This window comes from Microcebus murinus, chromosome 10 (genome assembly GCF_040939455.1).
Source record: "Microcebus murinus isolate Inina chromosome 10, M.murinus_Inina_mat1.0, whole genome shotgun sequence".
Lineage (NCBI taxonomy): Eukaryota > Metazoa > Chordata > Mammalia > Primates > Cheirogaleidae > Microcebus > Microcebus murinus.
The window spans coordinates 67,627,453-67,649,857 of record NC_134113.1 but is presented as its reverse complement, the minus strand read 5'-3'; the positions used below and the strand labels follow the sequence as shown (position 1 = coordinate 67,649,857).

The window sequence follows — 22,405 nt, the reverse complement described above, 5'->3', positions numbered from 1 at the left end:
AAAATGGTTTAATTACTCACACGGAGCTGGACCTTAGCACTATATATTTGAACAAATACTAAAGAATAACTTTCATTGGCCCTTGGGACATCTGTTCCGAACTCTAGGAACTTAGTTGTTTGTTAAGCATTGGCCGGTATACTCTCAGCCCCAGGGAGAGAGACTTAGTGTCTCTGGCTCGTTTCTCTAGTTAAGAATCATTACACGACAGAAATGTAGAGAAGCTTGGTCAGAACGGTGAAACATTAAACAAGAACTAAGAGTGTGGCCAAATTATATAACCAGTATTGTTAAATTCTATAACTTTCAATTGAGCTACCAGGTTCACTGCATTCTACACATCAGTAAGGGACAGGGCCCACAGGGCACAGGCCACGTGGGCACTGATCCAAACGTTTTGTCATCTCCTCTTATCCCCAGGAGAAACAGGGACGAGTAGGGAGACAGGACACACACAAACAACTCTCCAGCCCTAGCAATACTAGCAGCAAGTAGCAAAGAGAAGGCCCCGAGAGCTGGTTCTCCTAAACCCTTAATCCTACACTGAAATGCTGCTGCTCCCTTCTACCTCAAGAGGCTTGATTTTACCAAAGCGAGTACGACATCGCTTAAGCTGGGAGATACTTGTGATTTTAAACACAAAGTTTATCATTTAAGAAGCACGACATTCATAGACCATTTTACTTGGACCTTTTTTTCCACAAAGAAAGCATACGCTTAGAATTTTTGGATTTCCTTTCTGATTTTCCTACTGGAAGCTTACTTTAGCTTTTGTTCATCTATAGCCAATTTTGGCCTGTTTTATATGGGATAAGAACAAGTAGGTCATATAACTGGAATTGCTAAAAACCCAAGCTCTAAGTTTAATTTCCTTTACAGAATGAGTCAACTTGTCTATTTTTAGATATTTCCTCTCTCCTGTCCCCGTTTCTCTGTCTTCCCTCTATTTTAGGTGGCAGTGAGCAGTGACATTGCAGAAACTGACACCAAAGAGAGGGTGTAGGATGACTCACAAGAGTATGATTACCACCTAGCTAATACATCCAACGGCTCCCACTACTGCCACCTCCCTACCTATGGGATCTCATGAGGGCCCACAGTCAGTCCTTGTTCTGAATATAATTACTCCTTTCTTCAAATGCCATAAAAGTTATCTTTTAGGGATCCCATTAGGTAAGGTGAATCTCCGTTCATCTGATTCTGAAAGAAATTTGCTTTCTCCTTTGTTGGATCCTGATATTTGTGGCTTCTCTCCTTTTTAGCTATTCCAGAGTCTTCTCTAAGACTTAGCTATTCCAAGTCTTCTCCTCTTCCTTTATCCTCCAACCTGATGTTTACCAAAACCATTTTGGGGGGGTGGTTATAGCATTCTTCTCCTTTTAAAGACATAGATATTTAGAAGAAAATAAGAAAGGTAATTTTTTTTTTATTTCAGCATATTATGGGGGTACAGATTTTAAGGTTTCAATAAATGCCCATTCCTCCCCTCCCCCCACAAGTCTGAGTCTTCAGAAAAATAATTTTTTATGCACTGTGCCTTTCTTCATTCAGTAAGATGTAAACTCCTAGGGATGGGCAGTATATTATGTGTGTGGTATCCTGTTATGTTCTGCAATCTGCAAATGGTCAAGCAATTAGCTACAATTTTTGTGTTTGTAAAGCGGATTACTTTATTAAGTAAACAGGCACATAGCAGATGCTGAAGAAATAGCATCTCACTTTAAGTGACGTTTTTCACTTCAATTGAACCCACTGTCTCATGCAACACCCCCGTTATTCCTTCTAACAGCAAACTGCTCGACCACCTGCTTTAACGGAGGGACCTGTTTCTACCCTGGAAAATGTATTTGCCCTCCGGGACTAGAAGGAGAGCAGTGTGAAATAAGTGAGTATCATTGACTTGCTGAATTCTCTTTGGTTTGGGGGGACCTTTGAAACCTCATCAAGCCCCTTCCTTTTATCAAGGAGGAATCTGAAGCCCAGAGAGAATGCATAGCTTGTCGAAGGTCTTAGGCCATTGATTCAACTGCCACTTATTTTGGCTAAAGGTGGGACAAAGAGTGACAAAGTTCACCTCAGAGGACTCAGAACAAATGCCCTCTGACTCGGTTATGTCTGGGTTTGGATTATTTGGCGTGATACATCGTTCCTTGTTAGTAATTTTGTCCCCTCGTCATTATGCGGGGCCCATAGCTTCAGCGTAGAAATGCAGACCAGAGCTTTGGGCCAGCTGGGTCCTGTTCACTTACCTGCAGGTGTGGAGGATTTTTCCTTGCCACTCACTGCCAGATATTCTAAACTAGACTGAGCCTAATAACCCATCTAAGAGAAAAGGGTAGACCCAAGAAAAAGGAGGAAAAAAAGGTGCATAGCAATAAAAGGGAATGAACTAAAAGAACACACAACAACAGGAATGAATCACACAGATATTATGTTACGTGAAAGGAGACAGACACAAAAAAGTGCCTACTTGCATGATCCCATATCATTGAAGTTCTAGAACAGACAAACTAGTGGACAAAGGCGAAAGCTAGAATCACATGTGGGGCACAAAGGAGCTTTATGGGGTGCTGATTATGCTCTATATCTTGACTGGTGAAGTGTCACCCGAGTGTCTATGTAAAAAAAAAAAATAGTTGAGCTGTAAATTTAAGATTGGTGCACGTTATGTCTCACTATATGTTTGTCATGCTTCAATACAAAGAAGTTAAAATGCAAGATGCAATGTGGTAATCATTGGGGAGTCAATATGCCAAACTGCTTGTCCTGGTGCTGCCACCTACTAGCTGTGTCGCCCTCAGTGAGTCATGTAACCTCTCTGTTAAACTCAGAAATGAGCCAACCCCATCCTAGACTCCTTTGTGACCCAGAAGACAGACAGCACCAAAGTGCAGGCTGGGAGGGAGCAAAAGGAATGTGAGCATGGCCCTTGAGGGTGCCATGTCCCTGCCTTTCTTGATGTGTGTTGAGGGAAACTTGGTCAGCATTCTCATATCCTGCTATTGTAGCTGTAAAACACCACTGTGTTTGGTACGGCCGTAGTTTCTGAAATTGCAGTGGGTTTAAAATTGAATAACGCTAAGTTCCTATTTTAACTTTCAACCTCTAATTTATTTGTGGGTTTCTGCACTTTAATGAGTAGTAGATGAAGTAACCAATTTTTATAGAGTTCAAATGAAATACCTCTAAAGTTTCCATAGAACGAGTAATTAATTGTCTGGATGTGGTTTCTATTCTTATTAATTACCCTTTCCTGATAAAGACATCTCTGAACTAACTCCCCTAATTTCTCTCCCAGCACTTACTCTCAGACTTTGCATACTTATTGGTTCATGTTTATGAATCTTTGTTCATGGGCTAATTTTTTTAAATGCCCTTCCATGCCCTTAGGTTTATGAACTTTCCATTGGCAAAGACAATGTTTTTCATTCTTGGTTTTTTTGTTGTTTTGTTTTTTCTAACTGCACCAAAAATGTGGGTCTTTGAAAGTCCCTGATTGCCCCTACCACAGGTTTTATTCAAATCCTTTTAGGAAATTTCCTGTTTCTATAATAGGAAGCACATTACCAGGAAAACATGGAAATGGGTCTTGAGTTGAAAAGTGCCTCTAAAAGTATAGAGGCAAAAAAAGTGTAGTTGAATTATGTATTCTTATTTTTTAATTAATATATAACTCACATACCACATAGTTCATCATTTTAAAGTATATCATTCAGTATATTCACAAAGTTGTACAGCCATCACCTCTATAAAATCCCAGAACAATTTATCATCCCCAAAGAAAGTCTGTACCTATTACCAGTCATTCCCCATTCCCCTGTCCCCCAAGACCCTGGAAACCACTAATCTGTTTTTTGTCTCTTTAGACTTGCTTATTCTGAATATTTGACATAAATGGAATCATATAATATATAGTATTTTGTGTCTAGATTCTTTCACTTAGGTTCATCCTAAGGTTTTTAAGGCTTACCCATGTTGTAGCATATATCAGTACATCATTCCTTTTTGTGGCTGAGTGATATTCCATTGTATAGATGCACCACATTTTGTTCATCCAGTCATCAGTTGATGGACATGTGGGTTGTTTCTACTGGGACTATTCTGAATAATGCTGTATAAACATTTGTGTGCAAGTTTTTTGTGTGGTCATAAGTTTTTGTTTCTTTTGAGTATATACCTAGGACTGGAATTGCTGGGTCATATGGTAATAACTTTTTTGACGAACTGCCAGACTGTTTTCTAAAGTGGCTACACCATTTTATATTCCCACTAGCAATGTATGAGGGTTCCAGTTTCTCCATATTCTTACTAACACTCATCGTTATCTGTTTTTTTTAATAAAATAAGTATTCTGATGTCATTTTTATTTTCATTTCTCCTGATTTCAATCAAGAACGATAACTTCTCAAACTTCCTTCTTACTTGATTGTGAGATATGCTTGCATGCTAACAAATAAAACCATGGTTACAGGGATCTGGGTGTGTGCTTTCATCTTGTTATTCAAGGCTCATAGATTTCTCAAGAAAACTGAATAAACCTTCAGTTAAAAAGACCACACATACCTGTAGAATCTGCTGTGGAAAAGAAGTAAAAAAAAAAAAAAAAAAAAGACCACACAAATTACTTATACTGTATTATAAATGAATTTTTGAAATAGCCTAGTGGGTTCTTCTTCTTATAAAATTTTTAGCATAAAATATTCTATGTAAAATATTTAGAATATTGGAGAAAACAATTAAAAATCACCCATAATCTTAAGACCTATAGATGACAATTATTGGCACTTGTTGTAAACCAATTTTATCTTTTTCCTTCCTGTACAAATTTAAGTTATCCCACAATTAGAAAGGTGGAGGAAGTTTAATGTCTTTATTTTGTCAGTACCTTATTTCATTTTTCTCATAGGGACTTATCCACTGGTTATACAATAAAAATGCTAACTGTTTAAACTTAGTCAAATCTTGTTTGTTTGCAGGCCATACTTAGTCTTTTTAGGTAAAAATATGCAGTGTCTCAGGGTGACTCAGTTTTCCAAAATCCAATGGACAAAATTTGCTTGCAAACTATTTTTAGGAAAAGGAAGTCAATATTTAAGATACTTATAGGATTCTGAATTTTAAAACAATCAGATCGTCAAGAATTTTGGCTCATATAGTCTGTGAACTAGCTGTGGCCTTCTAATGTCTAATGTCTCTGGCTGCCACATTTCTGTTGCGTAATAACTGGGAGAGAACATCCTCCTTCCTGACCGTGGTGAACAAGGGCCTCACTTCCCTCTTGCCAAGAAAATGAAAAGACCTCTGGAGTCAATGAAAAGATTCTCCAATGCATTGCAGAGTACTGTGAAATGATCCAATTTTGTGGATAAGTTGTGGTTAGATGTTTCTTTGATGCAAATGGAGATTTTGGATTTAGATGGTCCTTTCCTTTAGATAGGAGTGGAGATCTTAACTAAATAGTAAATGGTATTCTTGTATCCAAACCTAGCAAAAAAGGACCCCTTTGGATTTTTAATGGTCAATGAAAAGGTGGCATTCTATTCTTAGGATTGTTTTAATACCTGTTGTACAACACCCCTGCTTTGAAGTCTAATGGTATTCCAGGTTTGTGAGAGACTCTAACGTACCAATATTGCTATGTCTATATTGTCTCCACAATGACTGAATGCTGCTTTGGTCTATTAATACATGAAGAAGATCTTTTTAGGTAAGTAAAAAGAGAAAGTGTTTTTGGTAAACTGATTTTCTTAGGTGATTTACTTCCTGTTTCTCAAGAATAATGCTTGTCTGTAAAATATCTGATAGTTTACCCACTTTTAAAGCTTTCTTTGGGGCTCGACACAGTGGCTCACACCTGTAGTCCCAGCACTCTGGGAGGCTAGTGGGGGGGATCACTTGAGCCCAGGAACTCGAGGCTGCAATGAGCTAGGATTGTGCCCCTGCCACTGCACTCCAGCCTGGGTGACAGAGACCTTGTTTCTAAAAAAAATAAAAACAAAAACAAAAGCTTTCATTGGTTTTTATTTTTTTTTAAGGAGAGCTTTTATAAAAAAGAGGGCTTGAGAATGGAATGTGGGTTGGTTTAGGATAAAAATGTCATTATCTTTTCTCACGTACCCAGAGGGCTTTGTCATGCCAAAGTGAAAAAAAGAATAACAACAAAAACAATCCAGACTCCTTCACTACTGAAATCTAATGGCCATTTGCTCTTTTTGGAACATCATTATGCCCATCACAGGATGTGGTTTCAGTTCTGGGTGAACAGTATTTTTTCTTCCAAAATTTCAGCCTTAGGATGGCAAATTCTACATCACAGCATGAGGATAAATTGCCTCTGGAGTAATAAGGGAGAAAATTGTTATGTACTTTTTACATCTAAGGCCCTATTCCAGCTCTAAATTTCTGTAATTGAAAGATCTGTGGAAAACATTAGCAATACTCATGTTGCACAAAGAGATAAAAGAAATATGTATCATTAGGGTCTAAGACATTCCAGGAAATGCACAGCTGTGGGATCGGGCACCTTTTGTGCTCTGCGTCAAATCCTCTCAGCCAACCTTTCACACCAGCCATTGCTACAGCAGCCTGTTTTGCACGGATGTAAACAGACTATATCTCACTTAGCAGCGCCACACTTTTGCTTTCCACCCAGAGACTTCTCTGAATCCTGATAAAACACATGCTGCATCACACACTCACAACATGGAGGCATAAGGAAGTTAGCCCATGGGGCATCCCTGGACCAGTGGGAGACAGATGTGATGAATGATTGCCTTCTTTCAGACAACTCTAAGGTCCAGTCCATATGGCTCCTCAGAAGCACCTAGCAGGACCGAGCCCAGTTGTCCCTAGTGGTGACTGACTCACAACACACTTTCCTGTAGCCTTTCCCTTCTTCCCTCTTTCAATCTTCCCATTCTACCACCCCATTCCTGTTTCCTAGGATCACCTCCCCAAATAAACTATCTGCAAGCAAGTCCTGCTTTCTGGAGAATTCTAGGCTAAGATTCAAGTCATCGTGTACACCTGCTTTCAGAAAAAGTGACATTCAAAAATCAGAACTCAGAGAAAAGATCAGTTAGCAGAGGTCCCCAGCCTATGATGAGTTGTATGATTATTTCATTATATATCACAATGCAATAATAATAGAAATCAAGTGCACAATAAATGTCATGCGCTTGAATCATCCGGAAACCATCCCCTCCCCACACCCCAGTTTGTGAAAAAATTGTCTTCCATGAAAACGGTCCCTGATACCAAAAAGGTAGGGGACCACTGATTTAGAGGATTGTTCATATCTTAATTTTAAGTAAGGTATATCTTAAATTACAAGTGTATATGAGTCAGTGAAAAGCTTAATCTGTTTATTAAAAAGTAACATAAATACAGCACTTTGGCAACACATTTATTGTGGAAGAAGACATATAACAAGAATCATAAATAAAAGTATTAGCCTGTCCCCAAAACAAAACTCAAAAGATATAAAAGCCAGAGTAGATGCGAAATAAGTGGAAATAATTGCTATTTTACAGCATTTATGTTCTCAAAGCCTTGTAATTCCTTTGAAAAATGTAATTACCGCTGAATGATCCACAGCATTCCTTGCTCATTTGCATTCTTCTCTTTTGCAGGCAAATGCCCACAACCCTGTCGAAACGGAGGTAAATGCATTGGTAAAAGCAAATGTAAGTGCTCCAAAGGTTACCAGGGAGACCTCTGCTCAAAGCGTAAGTACCCCATACCCCTAATCAGGGTTAAGGGATGGTTAAGCTAGCAGTAGTCTCCTACTCATAACTTCTGTGCCTACTGCATGTTACCTAGGCATCAGGGATAACCTTTCTTCACTGGCACATGTGTGCTTCCTATGTAGACCAAAGGCGTTGCATGAAATCCATGCATGTAAAAAAATTTACACACTCAACGCGTGCAACTGAATGTTTTAACTATTAGAGGTTCCATAAGGAAAATAAATTTCCATTGCCCGACAGTTTCAAAATCCTACTGAACATCTTTTGTGAATGAGAAACATCACGCTTAGCTTGAGATCACTCTCAGGACTTTTTCAAAAAGTCCAAAATTGGCCGGGCGCGGTGGCTCACAACTGTAATCCTAGCACTCCGGGAGGCCGAGGCGGGCGGATTGCTCGAGGTCAGGAGTTCGAAACCAGCCTGACAAGAGTGAGATCCCGGCCGGGCGCGGTGGCTCACGCTTGTAATCCTAGCACTGTGGGAGGCCGAGGCGGGCGGATTGCTCAAGGTCAGGGGTTCGAAACCAGCCTGAGCAAGAGCGAGACCCCATCTCTACTATAAATACAAAGAAATTAATTGGCCAACTAATATATATAGAAAAAAGTTAGCCGGGCATGGTGGCGCATGCCTGTAGTCCCAGCTACTTGGGAGGCTGAGGCAGGAGGATCGGTTGAGCCCAGGAGTTTGAGGTTGCTGTGAGCTAGGCTGATGCCACGGCACTCACTCTAGCCTGGGCAACAAAGCGAGACTCTGTCTCAAAAAAAAAAAAAAAAAAAAAGAGTGAGATCCCGTCTCTACTATAAATAGAAAGAAATTAATTGGCCAACTAATATATATATAGAAAATATTAGCCGGGCATGGTGGCGCATGCCTGTAGTCCCAGCTACTCGGGAGGCTGAGGCAGGAGGATTGCTTGAGCCCAGGAGTTTGAGGTTGCTGTGAGCTAGGCTGATGCCACGGCACTCAGTCTAGCCTGGGCAACAAAGCGAGACTCTGTCTCAAAAAAAAAAAAAAAAGTCCAAAATTGACTTACAGCTAGAGATTGACTTAGGGGATGAAGCCAAAACTAACACATTCTAAAGAATGGCAAGAAAAGCAGCTATGTAATTCTGTTGAAAAATGAAAGCTCAGGAGATATTCTTTTTACCTCCTTTGATTCTAGCTGTCTGCGAGCCTGGCTGCGGTGCTCACGGAACCTGCCATGAACCGAACAAATGCCAGTGTCAAGAAGGCTGGCACGGAAGACACTGCAATAAAAGTAAGTGGGAGCCTAGCTGCCGAGCCAGCCTTTCTGCATCTGCTTCCTGGCTCTAAAGGCTAATAGATAACCCATACTCAGCCTTGCTTTCCATTTCATTATCAGCAACTTCTCCTTCTTTGCCTCTTCCACCCCACACTCCCCGGCCCCTCTCTAACTTTGGAGTTTAGGCATTAGAGTGTAAAGAGTAACGCGTCGTTGTAAAACATCACCACATCTGTAAAACATCACCACATCTGTAAAATATCACCACAAGTCTTTTCTAGGTCAAATTAGTAATACAGGTTGGTTTTGGGTAATACAGTATGTTGGCTATGAAAGAAATGACTAGTGAAGTTAAGATTTTAAATCAAATGTACAATCGGTATCTACTTGCCTCTGATTTTATAATTCAGGATTTATCAACTAGCATATAAAACATGAAGAGTTTTGCTTTTACAAACCTATAAATTGTATTGGTTATAATAAGTTTTAAATGACTTCTTTTGAGGGAAAGAAAAGGTTTATGAAGCCCTCTATGGGAGAGATGTTAGAATGGAGTTGTGTTTTTTTCAAATTTACTGACTACCAGAAGTGAGTTAACTATGTAACTAAACCACTGGCCTTTTTATACACCAAATGAAACTTGCTAGATTCATTTAACATTAATTGGTGTCTCCTCTATGCTAAGCATGAAGCCAGGCATTGGGGACACACCAGCACACAGATAGAAAAGGCCCTGCCTCATGGAGTGCAGATTCTAATGGAAGAGTCAATTAGCACATGAACAAAACAATGCAGTTTTAGTGAATCTGCCAGCTAGAACTTGGTCTTCTAAGCCTGGGCCCACTGACTACTTTACTTTGAAGAAAGGAAGACTTCAATCATACAATACTTTTCACTAACACAATTCCAAGTTGTGTCTATCACATGGCATCTCCAAAATAATGGATACAAATTGATCCAATCACACATCAGATGTTTTTTCTAGATCAGTGGTCTCCAAAAGATGGTATATGCAACCTAGTGAATATGGAAATTACCACTTGGAGTGCTAAGGGAAAATACTAGTTTTTAACTATTTTTTAAATGTTATATATATATACATATTTAATACATAAATATTAATATCAGTTTATTACAGTCTTTCTAACATAATTTTTCTTTATATTTTATAGTGTTCACATGTATATAATTTCTATGTAGGTATACATCTTTATTTACTTAAAGTATGTTCATGTCTGGTCCATGCTTCACTAAGCTATTGATTTGATTCTCTTTCACCCACTGAATTGACTGGATGATGGATTAAATGGGCTTCAGGTAGGCACAGTTTAGTAAGAGCAACTCCTCTAGAAAATAGCTCTTCACACAGTGGTAATAATGGTTGAATGGCATCCCTGCTAGGACATACTTACGGGGAGATCTTCTTTGGACTAAAAGACCTGTAAAGAGCACCATTTCTAGAGCCATTTTGGAAAAGAGTAAACCAAACCCTTTATGCCACCCTCAACTGGATGTAAACCCCAAGTCTTGTCCCAGAATCACTTTGAAGTAACTCTCCTGAAGCCCTGGGGCATGGGGATAACCTCAAATCAGACCACACATCCCAGGACTCAGTTACCAAGGTCTGGGACTCACATCTGGGACCTGGTGATCACCAAGAGTGATGGGGGTGGGGGAAGTGTTCCCTCCAGCGCCCAGTCCCTCTTCCAAGAGGCAAGTTAGGGGCCTTGTGCGGTAGAGATGAGCCCTTTCCACAGACAGGTCTGCCAGCCTCCAAATAATGCCCCATTCATGGACCACGCTGCTGGAAAGCCTCTGCCATCAGTGCGCCTCCTTCCGATCAAAGCATTGCATGCCAAGAAGATGCCCTGGTGCTTGATTAAAGTGCAACCGTGTTTCCCAGGAGAGGCCACCGAGTCGTTTTGTATTAGCTAAGAGAATCGAGCTGAACGAATGGGGTTTATTTTGATCCTAGGGAAGTGACAAGGAAGCTCTGAGACACAGAGTTCTGCTAAGAACAGATTCCCAATGGGGGAACACGTTGGGAGGTCACAGGCACCCAGGCATTGTGGTGGGGAGGAGGATACTGGGGACAAATGTCCCTGCAGAGGCTCACCCTCGACAGCTCCTTGGGTGGCAGGCCGATCAGCATGTTAGGGATTTATTCCAGCACACTGTTGGCTCGGTTTTTGACTAATCCATGAACTAGCCTACATACTGACAGTTCAAAGAAACACATTCAGGAGAAAAAAGTATTCTGTTCTCAGTAGCTGTATAACGGCACACTTGCATTTTAAAACCACAAGGAACAAACGAGTGCCGAACTTGACTCTGATGCACAGGAAGATGAAGGCAGAGTTTTAGAATGCAATTTGCTGCCTTGGATCAGTTTTAGAAAATCAGAAATGAATCACTGCCCCAAGCATCTCTCTAAGTTCACAAGTAGGAAGACGTGTTACATTCCACTTAGAAACAGAGCTATAAACAGACAGATGCCCACATCCCCACTGATAAGGTGTCAGTAGGTCTCTAACACATGTCATGGAAGTCCTTAATCCTTACAAAATTCCTGTTTTGTATAAGTGCACTAGCCGCACCTGATCATGTGATCTTTATGACCTTTACGTACGGAGTGGTTGTTATATTGAGCTGGATCAATATGAGCGAGGCTGCATGTGCAATGCAGTGAAAAGGATCCACGACCAGACCCTGTGCAGAAGCAGTCAGCACTTCGGTGCGAGGCCCTTCCCAGCTCTTGGGTGGAGACTATCTTTCCATTCAATCCTATCCATCCAAACTTTGCATCAAGAGTTTCTGCATGACCAAAATATACAGTGAGTGAGAAGTCCGGTGGAAGCCAGATTTGATGGAGTTGGTAAAATGAGTTTCTTTTAACAGAGATCTTGATCCTGTAACAGCTTTTCGTTCAGGTAGCTTTTTGTGGTCACTATGGTTTTTCAATCTGGGTTGAAAAGGCAAAATGGATTTCGTTTGAATGGTTAATAATGAATCTGAAGAGCCTGTTTTTGTAGTTTCTTTTCTTTTAAGCTGTGAATAATTTTGCAGGGTACGGAGCCAGCCTCATGCATGCCCTGAGGCCAGCAGGCGCCCGGCTCAGGCAGCACACGCCTTCACTTAAAAAGGCCGAGGAGGCGCGGCGGGACCCACCTGAATCCAATTACATCTGGTGAACTCCGACATCTGAAACGTTTTAAGTTACACCAAGTTCATAGCCTTTGTTAACCTTTCATGTGTTGAATGTTCAAATAATGTTCATTACACTTAAGAATACTGGCCTGAATTTTATTAGCTTCATTATAAATCACTGAGCTGATATTTACTCTTCCTTTTAAGTTTTCTAAGTACGTCTGTAGCATGATGGTATAGATTTTCTTGTTTCAGTGCTTTGGGACAGATTTTATATGATGTCAGTGGATCAGGTTAAAATTTTGTCTTTTCAGTGTGTAGTTGGCAGATATTTTCAAAATTGCAACGCATCCATGGTGTCGAGGGGCTGGGAAACATTAGAGAGGTTAAATTGGGCAAAAATGCATAAATCACAAGGGTTTGGATGAAACCTTTAGTAGTGTTAAAGTTACAGCATTTCAAATTTCGTCATCATATATTTAGATATTTGTCGCATTTTTAAATTGCCCTTATTTTTAAACTCTCAAATACAACATATTTTGACCTTTCCATTCTTCCAGAGAATTCAGTATTAAAAAAAAAAATTACACTGTGGTAGTGGCATTTAAACAATATAATATATTGTAAACACAATGAAATAGGGAATATAATGTATGAACTTTTTGCATTGGCTTGAAGCAATATAATATATTGTAAACAAAACACAGCTCTTACATAATAAACATTTTATACTGTTTGTATGTATAAAAATAAAGGTGCTGCTTTAGTTTTCTGAGTGTCGTATGGAATGGCCTTTGCATGTGTTGTCTTATGGAAATAAGTTAGTTGCAACTTAGTGGTAGCTAATACTTTGCAGTACCCAAAAGAAGATATTCCATTCTCTGAACCTGCCTTAGCTTGCTAGCCTCATCTCCTCCCAGCTCTCTGACTGTACTCCCCGTGCCACACTGCACCCTGTCGTCTCTGCCTACGACACTGCTATTTAAGTCAGGTCTCAGCTTAGTTGTCATTTCTCTCAAGAAGTCCTCTCTAGCAAGCATGTGTTAAATATCCCATTAGTGCAAGGCTTTCTAAGACTTTCTAAAGTGTCAGAATGTCACAAATGAAAAGTGCTGCCATGTATTCATTGGCTGAAATTGGGGCCGTTGGGACAGAAATGATTTTATAAAGGTTACTGAAACATGAATAGGAGGATCAACTCAGGAAGACACACCAAACAAAGTTGAAGGTGTCTGGGAGCCTGTCACGGGTTGAAAGGTTTTTATAGGAAAATTTGAAAGAAGGGAGGGGGACTCCTCATATAGCAATTGTCCTTTTTGTTGGAGGGTATGATACAGAAGTTACAAGCATTAGCTGCAGATTACATCATACAAGCTAAAATAAAATCTATGTGCAAGGTAATCAGTAGAACTTCATGCTTCAACTAGTCCTCAAATAAATTAGCACCCTATAACACCCTATTCAATGTCAGCAGGTTATACACTGATCAGTATATCAACAATTTGAGGAATTTAAACAATAAAATTCTTTACTCAGAGGCAGAATGTTGCCATGGAGTCACAAGAACTCCCCAAGGTGGGTTAGTTTGGAAGTCTGCTTAACATAGTGTGACCTATAGGTTATCCTATTAAAAACCTATTGGTTCCCAAGTATATTATATGTGTTATGTTACAATCCTATGGGGCAGGTATTCTTATGCCCTTTTATGAATCAGGAAACTGAGGCTTGGAGATGTGATTTTTCCAAAATTTCATGTGTTAGGGACATGCTTTGACTCCGTTTCTTCTGACTCCAAAGCGTTAACGCTATGCTGCCCTCCTGATCTCCCTCCTTCCTTTTTCTTGGCAGATACAGTAAAACACAAAACTGCACAAATCCTATAGAGCAACTTTCCGACGTATGTTCTTCTTCTCATTCTCCCAGGTGCATGTGGACTTTATTTCATAGATAATGTAACGTCTATAGGCTTTCTTCCGCGAGGGTGTGGCGAGATCAGTTGTGTGATGTAAGGAGGTGACATGTTGACAGGAAGGGGTCAGGGGAGAGGCTGAGGCAGAGGGAATGTATCTTTTGGTGCAGTGCTGGACACAGCGACCTATCTCCTCTAACTGGCTGGAGCCCAGAGTGTCAGCCCGGGCAGACTTGGCAAAGCAGGCCAGGAGCCAGGGGCCCAAACCTGGGATCTAATGTGAGAACAAAACGCATTTATTTAAACCTTTTAGGTAAGAATCCAGATGCATGATAATGAAGATCTAAGATGATGGTAGGGAGTTAAAGTTTGGTGATAGGATAATAATAACAGCTAATACATATAGCGGCCACTTTATTCTAAACACTTTGCTTGTTTTAACTAATGGATAAATTATACAATGGTGGGGAAGTTAGACTGAACACAGAGCAACAAATTGCAGTAATCTAGGTTGGTCATCTCCAAACCATTTTAACTGCATATTCTATTAGAAATTTTTAGCATGTAGTCCTAGATACGACCACTATTTATTTATATGGATAACTACTAATATATGCATTATAAAAGCTAGAACTGTAAAAGGAAAAGATAAAAATATAAATAAAGACACTAATATTTCTTCACTTACTCAAAACATGATTTTTTTTGTACACCCCAAAGTGCACACACACCCCATAGGACACTTCGGGTAAAGGGGAGAGGTGATAAGCTCTGAAATGGCTTCGGGTCAGAGAGGAGAGTCTGAAATCAAGGGAGATTTCAGATCTAAGCAGGGGACTAGATGACCAGTTGAATGTAGGGGTTAAGAATAGAGAGGAATCTGGACAGTGGTGCTAATGACCGAGACAGGGAAAAAGGAAGAAAAAATGAGTATTTCCAGGGGTGTTGAATTTGGTTTGAAGATGTCAAGTTTTAAGTGCCTTTGGGATATCTTGTTGGAAATGCCCAGTAGGCACTTGGAAATACGTTAGGAGTTTAAGGCCAAAATTTGTTCATTAGTCATACTATAAATGAGTAATACTAATTATATATTGAATTACTTTTAATAAAAATACACATATGAGCTTTATTTGGTAAGGTGTAGTATAATTCCCCTGTGGTTTTTTTGGTGCTTCTAGAGTCTATATACAGTTAATGTCCTTTGCTATTTACCTATATCTATGTGTATTTATATATAAAACAATATGGTCCTTACTATTTGGCAAATTGAGCACCAAGTGCCCCCAGCCACCATATGTATTGTAAATCTTCATCCAAAATATATCCACCAGTTACTCTGTTAATTTATGTAGGACCACAACAATGGAAGCCAGCTCTTAAAACAGAGGCCAGTAACTGTTACTTTACGGGGCATGAAATCATTGTTACTCTTAGGAAGTTACCATACAAGGAAAGGTGGAGGGGAAGGAAGAGGAAAAAGAGGGAAGAGGAGGAGAGATCTGCATAAAACCTCTCTAAACAAGAATTTAAAAGTTAAAGCAGTAAGAAGTGAAGGCAATCTGAAAAGATGTAGATTTTCCCTTCGGCAAGGGAAAATAAGTAGGAAAAATGAAGCAAAAGGAAATAAAGGCTAGACAACAAAATGAATTGAGGAAGGAGGTTAGGAGGAAAGACACACGTGAGCTCCTGCACCCTTGTGAGAGGTGGGCCGACCCTTAGCTCTAAGCTCTGATCCTACTGCTCAAAGAGGAAAGCAGGGCTGGCTGTGAGTCGCAAAGACCATAAACACAAAAACCCACGGCCAGAAGTTAGATTACAAGGCACTTCCACTAGGGCTGGATCGAAAGGTGTAGGTCTGTGGGGAAGCTACTTTTTTGGCATCCCTTTGAGTTGATAATCTTTAAAAGACCTCTTCCACATTTATTGACAGAGTAACTGCACAAAAAAGAGTTGAAAAAGAAGGGTTGCTGGCAGAGTTCAGCTTCCCATCCACTATCCCAAGGCATTTGTCTCCAGCCCTAAAATTCTTTGCCCCCCTCAACAAACAAAAGCTCAGGGAAGTCTAGCCAAGCTACTCAGAGGGAAGATTATTGAGCATAGTGTTACTTGAGCATGTTCCTTCAAATTCTTAACACCACTCCAATGGCTTCTCAAACTATTCCCTTAGACCATACACAGTACTCTTTCCAACAGGAGTTTTGGTGACTAGAGTTTTTCCCCAACTCATTCCGTGTCCACCGATTCCTATGACATAATGATACGCTAGCCGTGGTCCCAGATGAGCTAGCCCTGAAGCCAGCTCTAATTGGAAACATAGAAATGTCTTCTATGGGTTCTTGTAAAGAGGTCAGCATCATGCAATGCACGATGCTGTCAGTATTGTGGACAGAGTAATAAGTCTGTTGCTCTTCCTATTCTTCAAGAAGGCACAAATCTTCACTATGAAGTACAGCTTAATAAAAGCATGTCCACCAAGGTAGCAGAGGGGAAGGGGAAATAGTGAGGTGAGTAATTCTTAAATTATGTAAAGGAGAAATGTTGCCATTTCAAAAGAATTCCCTAAGGCAATAAAAAAAAGAAAGAAAAGGAAAAAAAATGACTGTGCAAAAGACAGGAGTTTTGTCACAATAATTATTAGACAGTTTATGCAAGTGGTACAAATATAAAAATTTAATAAGCACGTTGAACAAATGCCCTCCATATGGTTCCACATAAAAAAGTAGAAACCGTATACAGGAAACAGATATCATTAACCAACGTATTCAGGTGTTCAGCACGATTTTTAAAAATTCTAATGTCAACTCCAAATGTAAATTGATTTTGCACCCATTTACTGGTTTATTGTTGATAAGAGCATAAAAATTACAAATGAAAAATAATTTTTATTAAACTTTGGCATTTCAGGATTTTTCCTCGGCAACAGATTTATCTTCCTAATCACGTTCAGCTTGCACAACTGTTGAAATTACCTGACATTTCTTGAAAGTTTAAACCAACGAGAGGTCCATGGGGTGGCAAGAAAAAGCTACTCAAATGACAAGTAATCCACAACATCCACAATAGGATCATTAAAAGTGGACTCATTGCAGGGCGAATGATCAGCTTGCTCACAAGAGTAGGACGAATCATTGGCCGTGGGCCTGGGGCTGGATCTGAGGCCATGGCTGGGAGAGAAAAACAAGAAGAAAGCAGACAGCCCTCGCCAGCTATAATTTGCAAGAGAAACTGGCTATGGAATTGGAGGGGCAGGGAGGAAAATGAAAATGTGGGGCCCCTTGTTCAAAAAGTCTTAGGAATTTCAAGAGAGTGACAACAGAACATCAAACCAAGCGTGAGGTCCTTCTTAGAGCAGGGCCCTGTGCAACTGCGCAGTTCACACTCGCATAAAGATTTTAGGTCCACGTATGAGGAAGTTCAGGTAAACTGCAAAGCATCTTCCTCTCTTAGGTGCTGGCCACATACTTTCCTTGCCTTTCCGCTCTCAACTTCAGCCTCCCGGCTGACTGTATTGACCCAGCCTTGGGAACGGAAGAATCATTAGGCATGCGGTCAGTTAAGTCAGTGACCATTTTCTCAATTAATATTGCAAACACACAATTAAGAAAGAAAGTCGAGGGCAAATGAAGGGGACAAAAAATTTATTTGCTTTATGTTTCATTCCAGTCAAATTCTTTGAACCTCTGTGGTTGCTTAGGAAAGAAAAAATTTGTGGCCATAAGTTCATAGCTCACAAGGAAAAGATATTTTCAGAATTCTGTGAACAACCTATTTTAACCCAAAAGATAATTTTGGCGTATTCCAACTTCTAGCTGTTGTTCTTTATTAGAAGACAGAAACACACAGAAACCTGCCTAAACTGAGATCTTAAGACAAAAAGATAAGTCCATCTCCTCCCCAACACCCTGATGCCCCTAGAAGCTTAATTCAATGAAGAGCCATTTGACCTCTCCAGAAATCCCCAAAACAAATGTCCCCAGAGCCCAAATTAGTCTTGCCTCACTTTGAGGAAACACCCCAAACTAAAAAGCAAACCTGCGATTTTTTTTTCCTACTCTGTAAAAATGACTATTTGCTCAGAGTTTGCGTTTGAGCCTAAATAAAACATCACACACTTTACGGAAGAGGCAACTGCTGCCTCTGCAGAAGCAAAGCCAGCCATGGGCACCTAGTCCACAGGGCACCTGCTGATAATGAATCCTGGGCTTATGTCACATGAGCTGAACCCAAGTATTCTGCAGGAGTTTTAAAGCAAAGGTTTTCACTTTTCGGTCATTTGCATTTTCTGCCCTGGCTTGTTTATTTGGAGTCCGTACTACCTTGTTTCTAACCAAAACCAGGTTGAGGAGGCAGCTTCAGAGTCTGGAGCATGGTCAGCCTCAAGGCTGCAGCCCTTCTGGCCCCACATTTAAACCACCCTTGCAAAGAGGATGTGAACATGGGTCATTCCATGACTACTTGTCTCGATGTGAGTGGCTACAATTGTACTAAAGGAAATTATTGCAGCAGTTGCTCCTACAGAAGACAAAAATGGCCTTAGAAACAGACCATCAGGTTGACATTGAAGCAAATTCTAATTTCCCAGGCTTTGCCAAATGTCCCCCAGCGCTTCTACGTGTGTGCCAATCCGAGGTCAACATTCCAGGGACGTGCATTATGGAGATCCCTAGCAGAATGGAGTGAAAGGAGAACGAATAAGGTGTCTTTCTGCTAAGGACCCTTAGCTGAGCACAACAAGTAGCATTCCAAACTTTTTAGAGAATCTTTCTGTGGAAATTTTGATTCACAGCAATTCTTACTTACTCCATAAGTAATGCTATGGAGAAACTGAGGCGTAGGGTTCACTGAAGATCATAAAATCATTCAGAAACAGTAAGAACCCTAGTGTGGAGATTCCAAAATTGTGTCCTGGAGAACACCAGTCGCTCAGAATGTGACCAGGAGTTAGGGGAAAACGGGGTTCTGGGGTCAGTTATGTCTAGAGGATGAGAAGGTACACTAAGTTGGGGGGGGGTGTCATTATAGTAGCAGCTCTCAGAGCCACTACTGCACTATTGCGTGCTGTGCCTCTACAAGAGGGGACTGCTGTGAGCATTCCCCAGACTTACTTGACCAAAGAGATCTTTTGCCCTAAGGCATTTCCTAGGAAGAAAATTCTACACAGCACACTTTGGGGAGCATACCCCTAGACAAATAGTTTGAAGTCCCTGAAGTTGGGTCTTCCATACATTCTTTTTCGCTCCAGAAAGTTTAATATTATACTACCTCTTTGAAGCTAATTCAAGGATAAGTGAAACTTGTAACTTATAACACAAAGAATTTCTGTTTTAAAGTACAAATGGTTTTAGATAACTTGCTTATTTTTCTCTTTTGTGTTCCAAAATGAATTGATCTGTTTTGATCTAGCTTTACTCATATATAGGAGCACTAGAAAACATTTTTATTAGTGTAAGTACCTTTAAACTTTAGATATATGCTTATAATGTATGGAATTAAACAAAAGGATAAATGGGTCCTTATAATGAATTAATTTTTGAGGCATTTAAGTAACATCTAACATTAGGGAACCTGTGTGAATTATTTGGCTAAAGCACTTCTTTAAGTCAGCCGCCGTTGGAATATGTTTATGGTGATTTTGTCAATTCTTGATCTCCACATTTCTTCCTAAATATTACTCAACTTTAAGTCAGGGATGGAAGTGGTGGGCAGAGAACAAAAGGTCACCATCTAAAGACAACAGGAAGCATAGTATACCAGGAGGAGCAGTAGACTGGCAGTGAGGAGACCCTACCTTTAACTCTTCCACTCACTAGATGATGGTTCTTACCCAAGAGCCCAAATGGTGCATTGTAAGCTAGCTGTTGCCCTACCTGTCTCCCGTCTGGGCACTTTCTTTATTTCTCCTAACAGTTGGCTCCCAAAATTCTGAATACATCAAGCACTCTGATAAAGAGATGGAGAAACCGCCATTTCCTTCATTTTTCTACCAATTCAGTGCTGTTCTTGGGTGCTCATGACCTTAAAGTCTCTTCTAACAGTAATTAGTTTTCCCTGGGGATGGCCGGTAGGGTGGTTGTAGGTTAGTGTTAGTGCTGGGAAAATAAAGAAATATATCTACTTCCAGCCTTTATAGAGCTCCTTAGTCAAAATAATAGTAGCGGTAATTAGCTAATACATACTGTTTATTATATGCAAGGCTTTGTTCAAAGTTCTTTATATACATTAATTGAAATGAGCTGGAGTGAGTTTGTATCAGTTCATGAGTGAAAATCAATTGTTCAATTTTTAGGAAACGAATGAGCCAGTTGCTAAATTCAGAAGTTATTAGAATTAAATTACATGAACACAATTAAATGAATTATTTTAAAAATTAGTAACAAATACTCAAACCTAACCTCTTCCTGATTATTTTACTACATTTTGCTACTATCTACATTCTTGAGGTTATTCATCTCTATCTACCTATATAGAGAAAATGCTGCATCATGGTGGGCCACTGTGCATCTCTTCCCCGCTCCACACTCGGTGATGCTACATTGATAGCTTAAAATTGACTATGGAGGGAGAGTTGATACCACAGAGATTGGAAAATGCTAAACTCAAGATTCTATTATTTTTCCAAAGAGCTCATTAAGTTTTTACTGTTAAGTCCTCATAAAAACCTTATGAGGTATGTACAATTATTATGCCCATTATACAGATGGAAGGCCTGATGCACAATAAGTTTAAGTGACATGTCCAGAGCAACATGGCTAGTTAGTGGCAGAGCCAGTTATTTGAACATAGGCAGTCTGCTTCCAGAATCTTGCACTCCTGATGATTACAGGTAGTAACATTGGTTTGGACACAACAGAAAATAATGTATTAAATATATCAAGCAACGCCAGACATGTATTTTCTTTCCAGATGGAAAGAAAAACATGTCCATGACATAGAAAGGGCAGTCAAATAGCTACTAGAACTTCAATGATTGAAAATGAACAACTGAATGAGTAAATGAATGCATTTCATTCATAAGAAAGACTTATCCCAAAGCAATGGGAAACTTTCTGTCTCCTGAATCCAGTACCATGTTTACTACCTCCATATATGCTATGTTTCAGATTTTACTCTTGCTCCATTCAGCTACCATTTTGAGCAATTTTATTAGTCTTCTGTGGCTGCCATAACAAATTACCACAAACTTAGTGGCTCAAAACAATGGAAATTTATTCTCACAATTCTGGAGGCCAGAAGTCTAAAATCAGTTTCACTGAGCTGAAATCCAGGTGTTGTCAGGGTCATACTCCCTCTGGAACATCCAGGTGAACATCTGTCCTACCACCATCTGGTAGCTGTCAGCATTCCTTGGCTTGTGGTTACTTTCTGGTCTGTGCTCATATGGCCTTCTCTTCTATGTCTCCATGTTCAATCTTGTGTTCTGCTTTTGTCTTTTCATAAGGATAATTGTCATGGCAACCAGATATTTCAGGATGAGCTCTTCCTCTCAAGATCTTTAATCACATACTTTGCCATATAAAGTAATATTTTCAGGTCCCAGGAATTGTGACAGACATATCTTTGGAGCCACCATTCAGCCCACTACAGCCATCATGATCCATGACTACAAACCTATGCTGTGAGTTAGAGCTTCAGGCAGGATTGCTGTCGTCAAGAAGCCTACAGCCTATGGAGGGAGACGGAACTCATACCAAGAAGCCAATCACAGGGAAAGCAAAATGATGCAGCCACTTTGGAAAACAGCTTGTTAGTTTCTTAAAAAGTTAGACATAGATTTACTGTATAAACCAGCAATTCCACTCCAAGGTTTATAACCGAGAGAAATCAAATCGTGTGTTCACACACAGACTTGCACATGACTGTTTATAGTAGCATTATTCGTAATAGCCAAAAAGTGGAAACAGCCCAGATGTCCATCAACACAATGGATAAACACAATATGGTATATCCAAGCAGTGGAACGCTATTCAGCAATAAAAAGGAATAAAATAGTGTACATGCTACAACATGGCTGAATTTTATCCAAAGTGACAGAAGCCAGACACAAAAGACCATACTTCATATGATTCCATTTATATAAAATGTGCAGAAAGAGCAAATCTATAGAGACAGAAAGCAGATTAGTTGTTGCCTAGGGTGGGATGAGGGGAGTGGGGATTGACAGCAAATGGGCATGAAGGATCTACTTGGGATAATAGAAATGTTTCAAATTTGGATTTTGGTGATGGCTGCATCATTAAAACTTTTTTTTAAAAAACATTTAAAAACTTATTAAAAAGTCATTGAAATGTACACTTAAAATGGGTAACTTTCCTGGTAATGAAAATTATGCCTCAATAGAGTTATTTTTTGAAAAGTGAA

The 22,405-nt window shown here is 39.9% G+C and overlaps 1 protein-coding gene across 1 annotated transcript in view; it reads left to right on the top strand.

Annotated features, from left to right (window-relative positions):
- WIF1 (Wnt inhibitory factor 1) overlaps positions 1-12,908 on the top strand; it is a 69,917-nt gene extending 57,009 nt beyond the window's left edge. Inside the window, exons 7-10 of the mRNA XM_076007461.1 lie at positions 1,790-1,885; positions 7,632-7,727; positions 8,911-9,006; positions 12,058-12,908. Coding sequence (XP_075863576.1) covers positions 1,790-1,885; positions 7,632-7,727; positions 8,911-9,006; positions 12,058-12,182 — 413 coding nt within the window. The 3' untranslated portion in view covers positions 12,183-12,908. The remainder of the gene's footprint in view (positions 1-1,789; positions 1,886-7,631; positions 7,728-8,910; positions 9,007-12,057) is intronic.
- Positions 12,909-22,405: the final 9,497 nt, after the last annotated feature.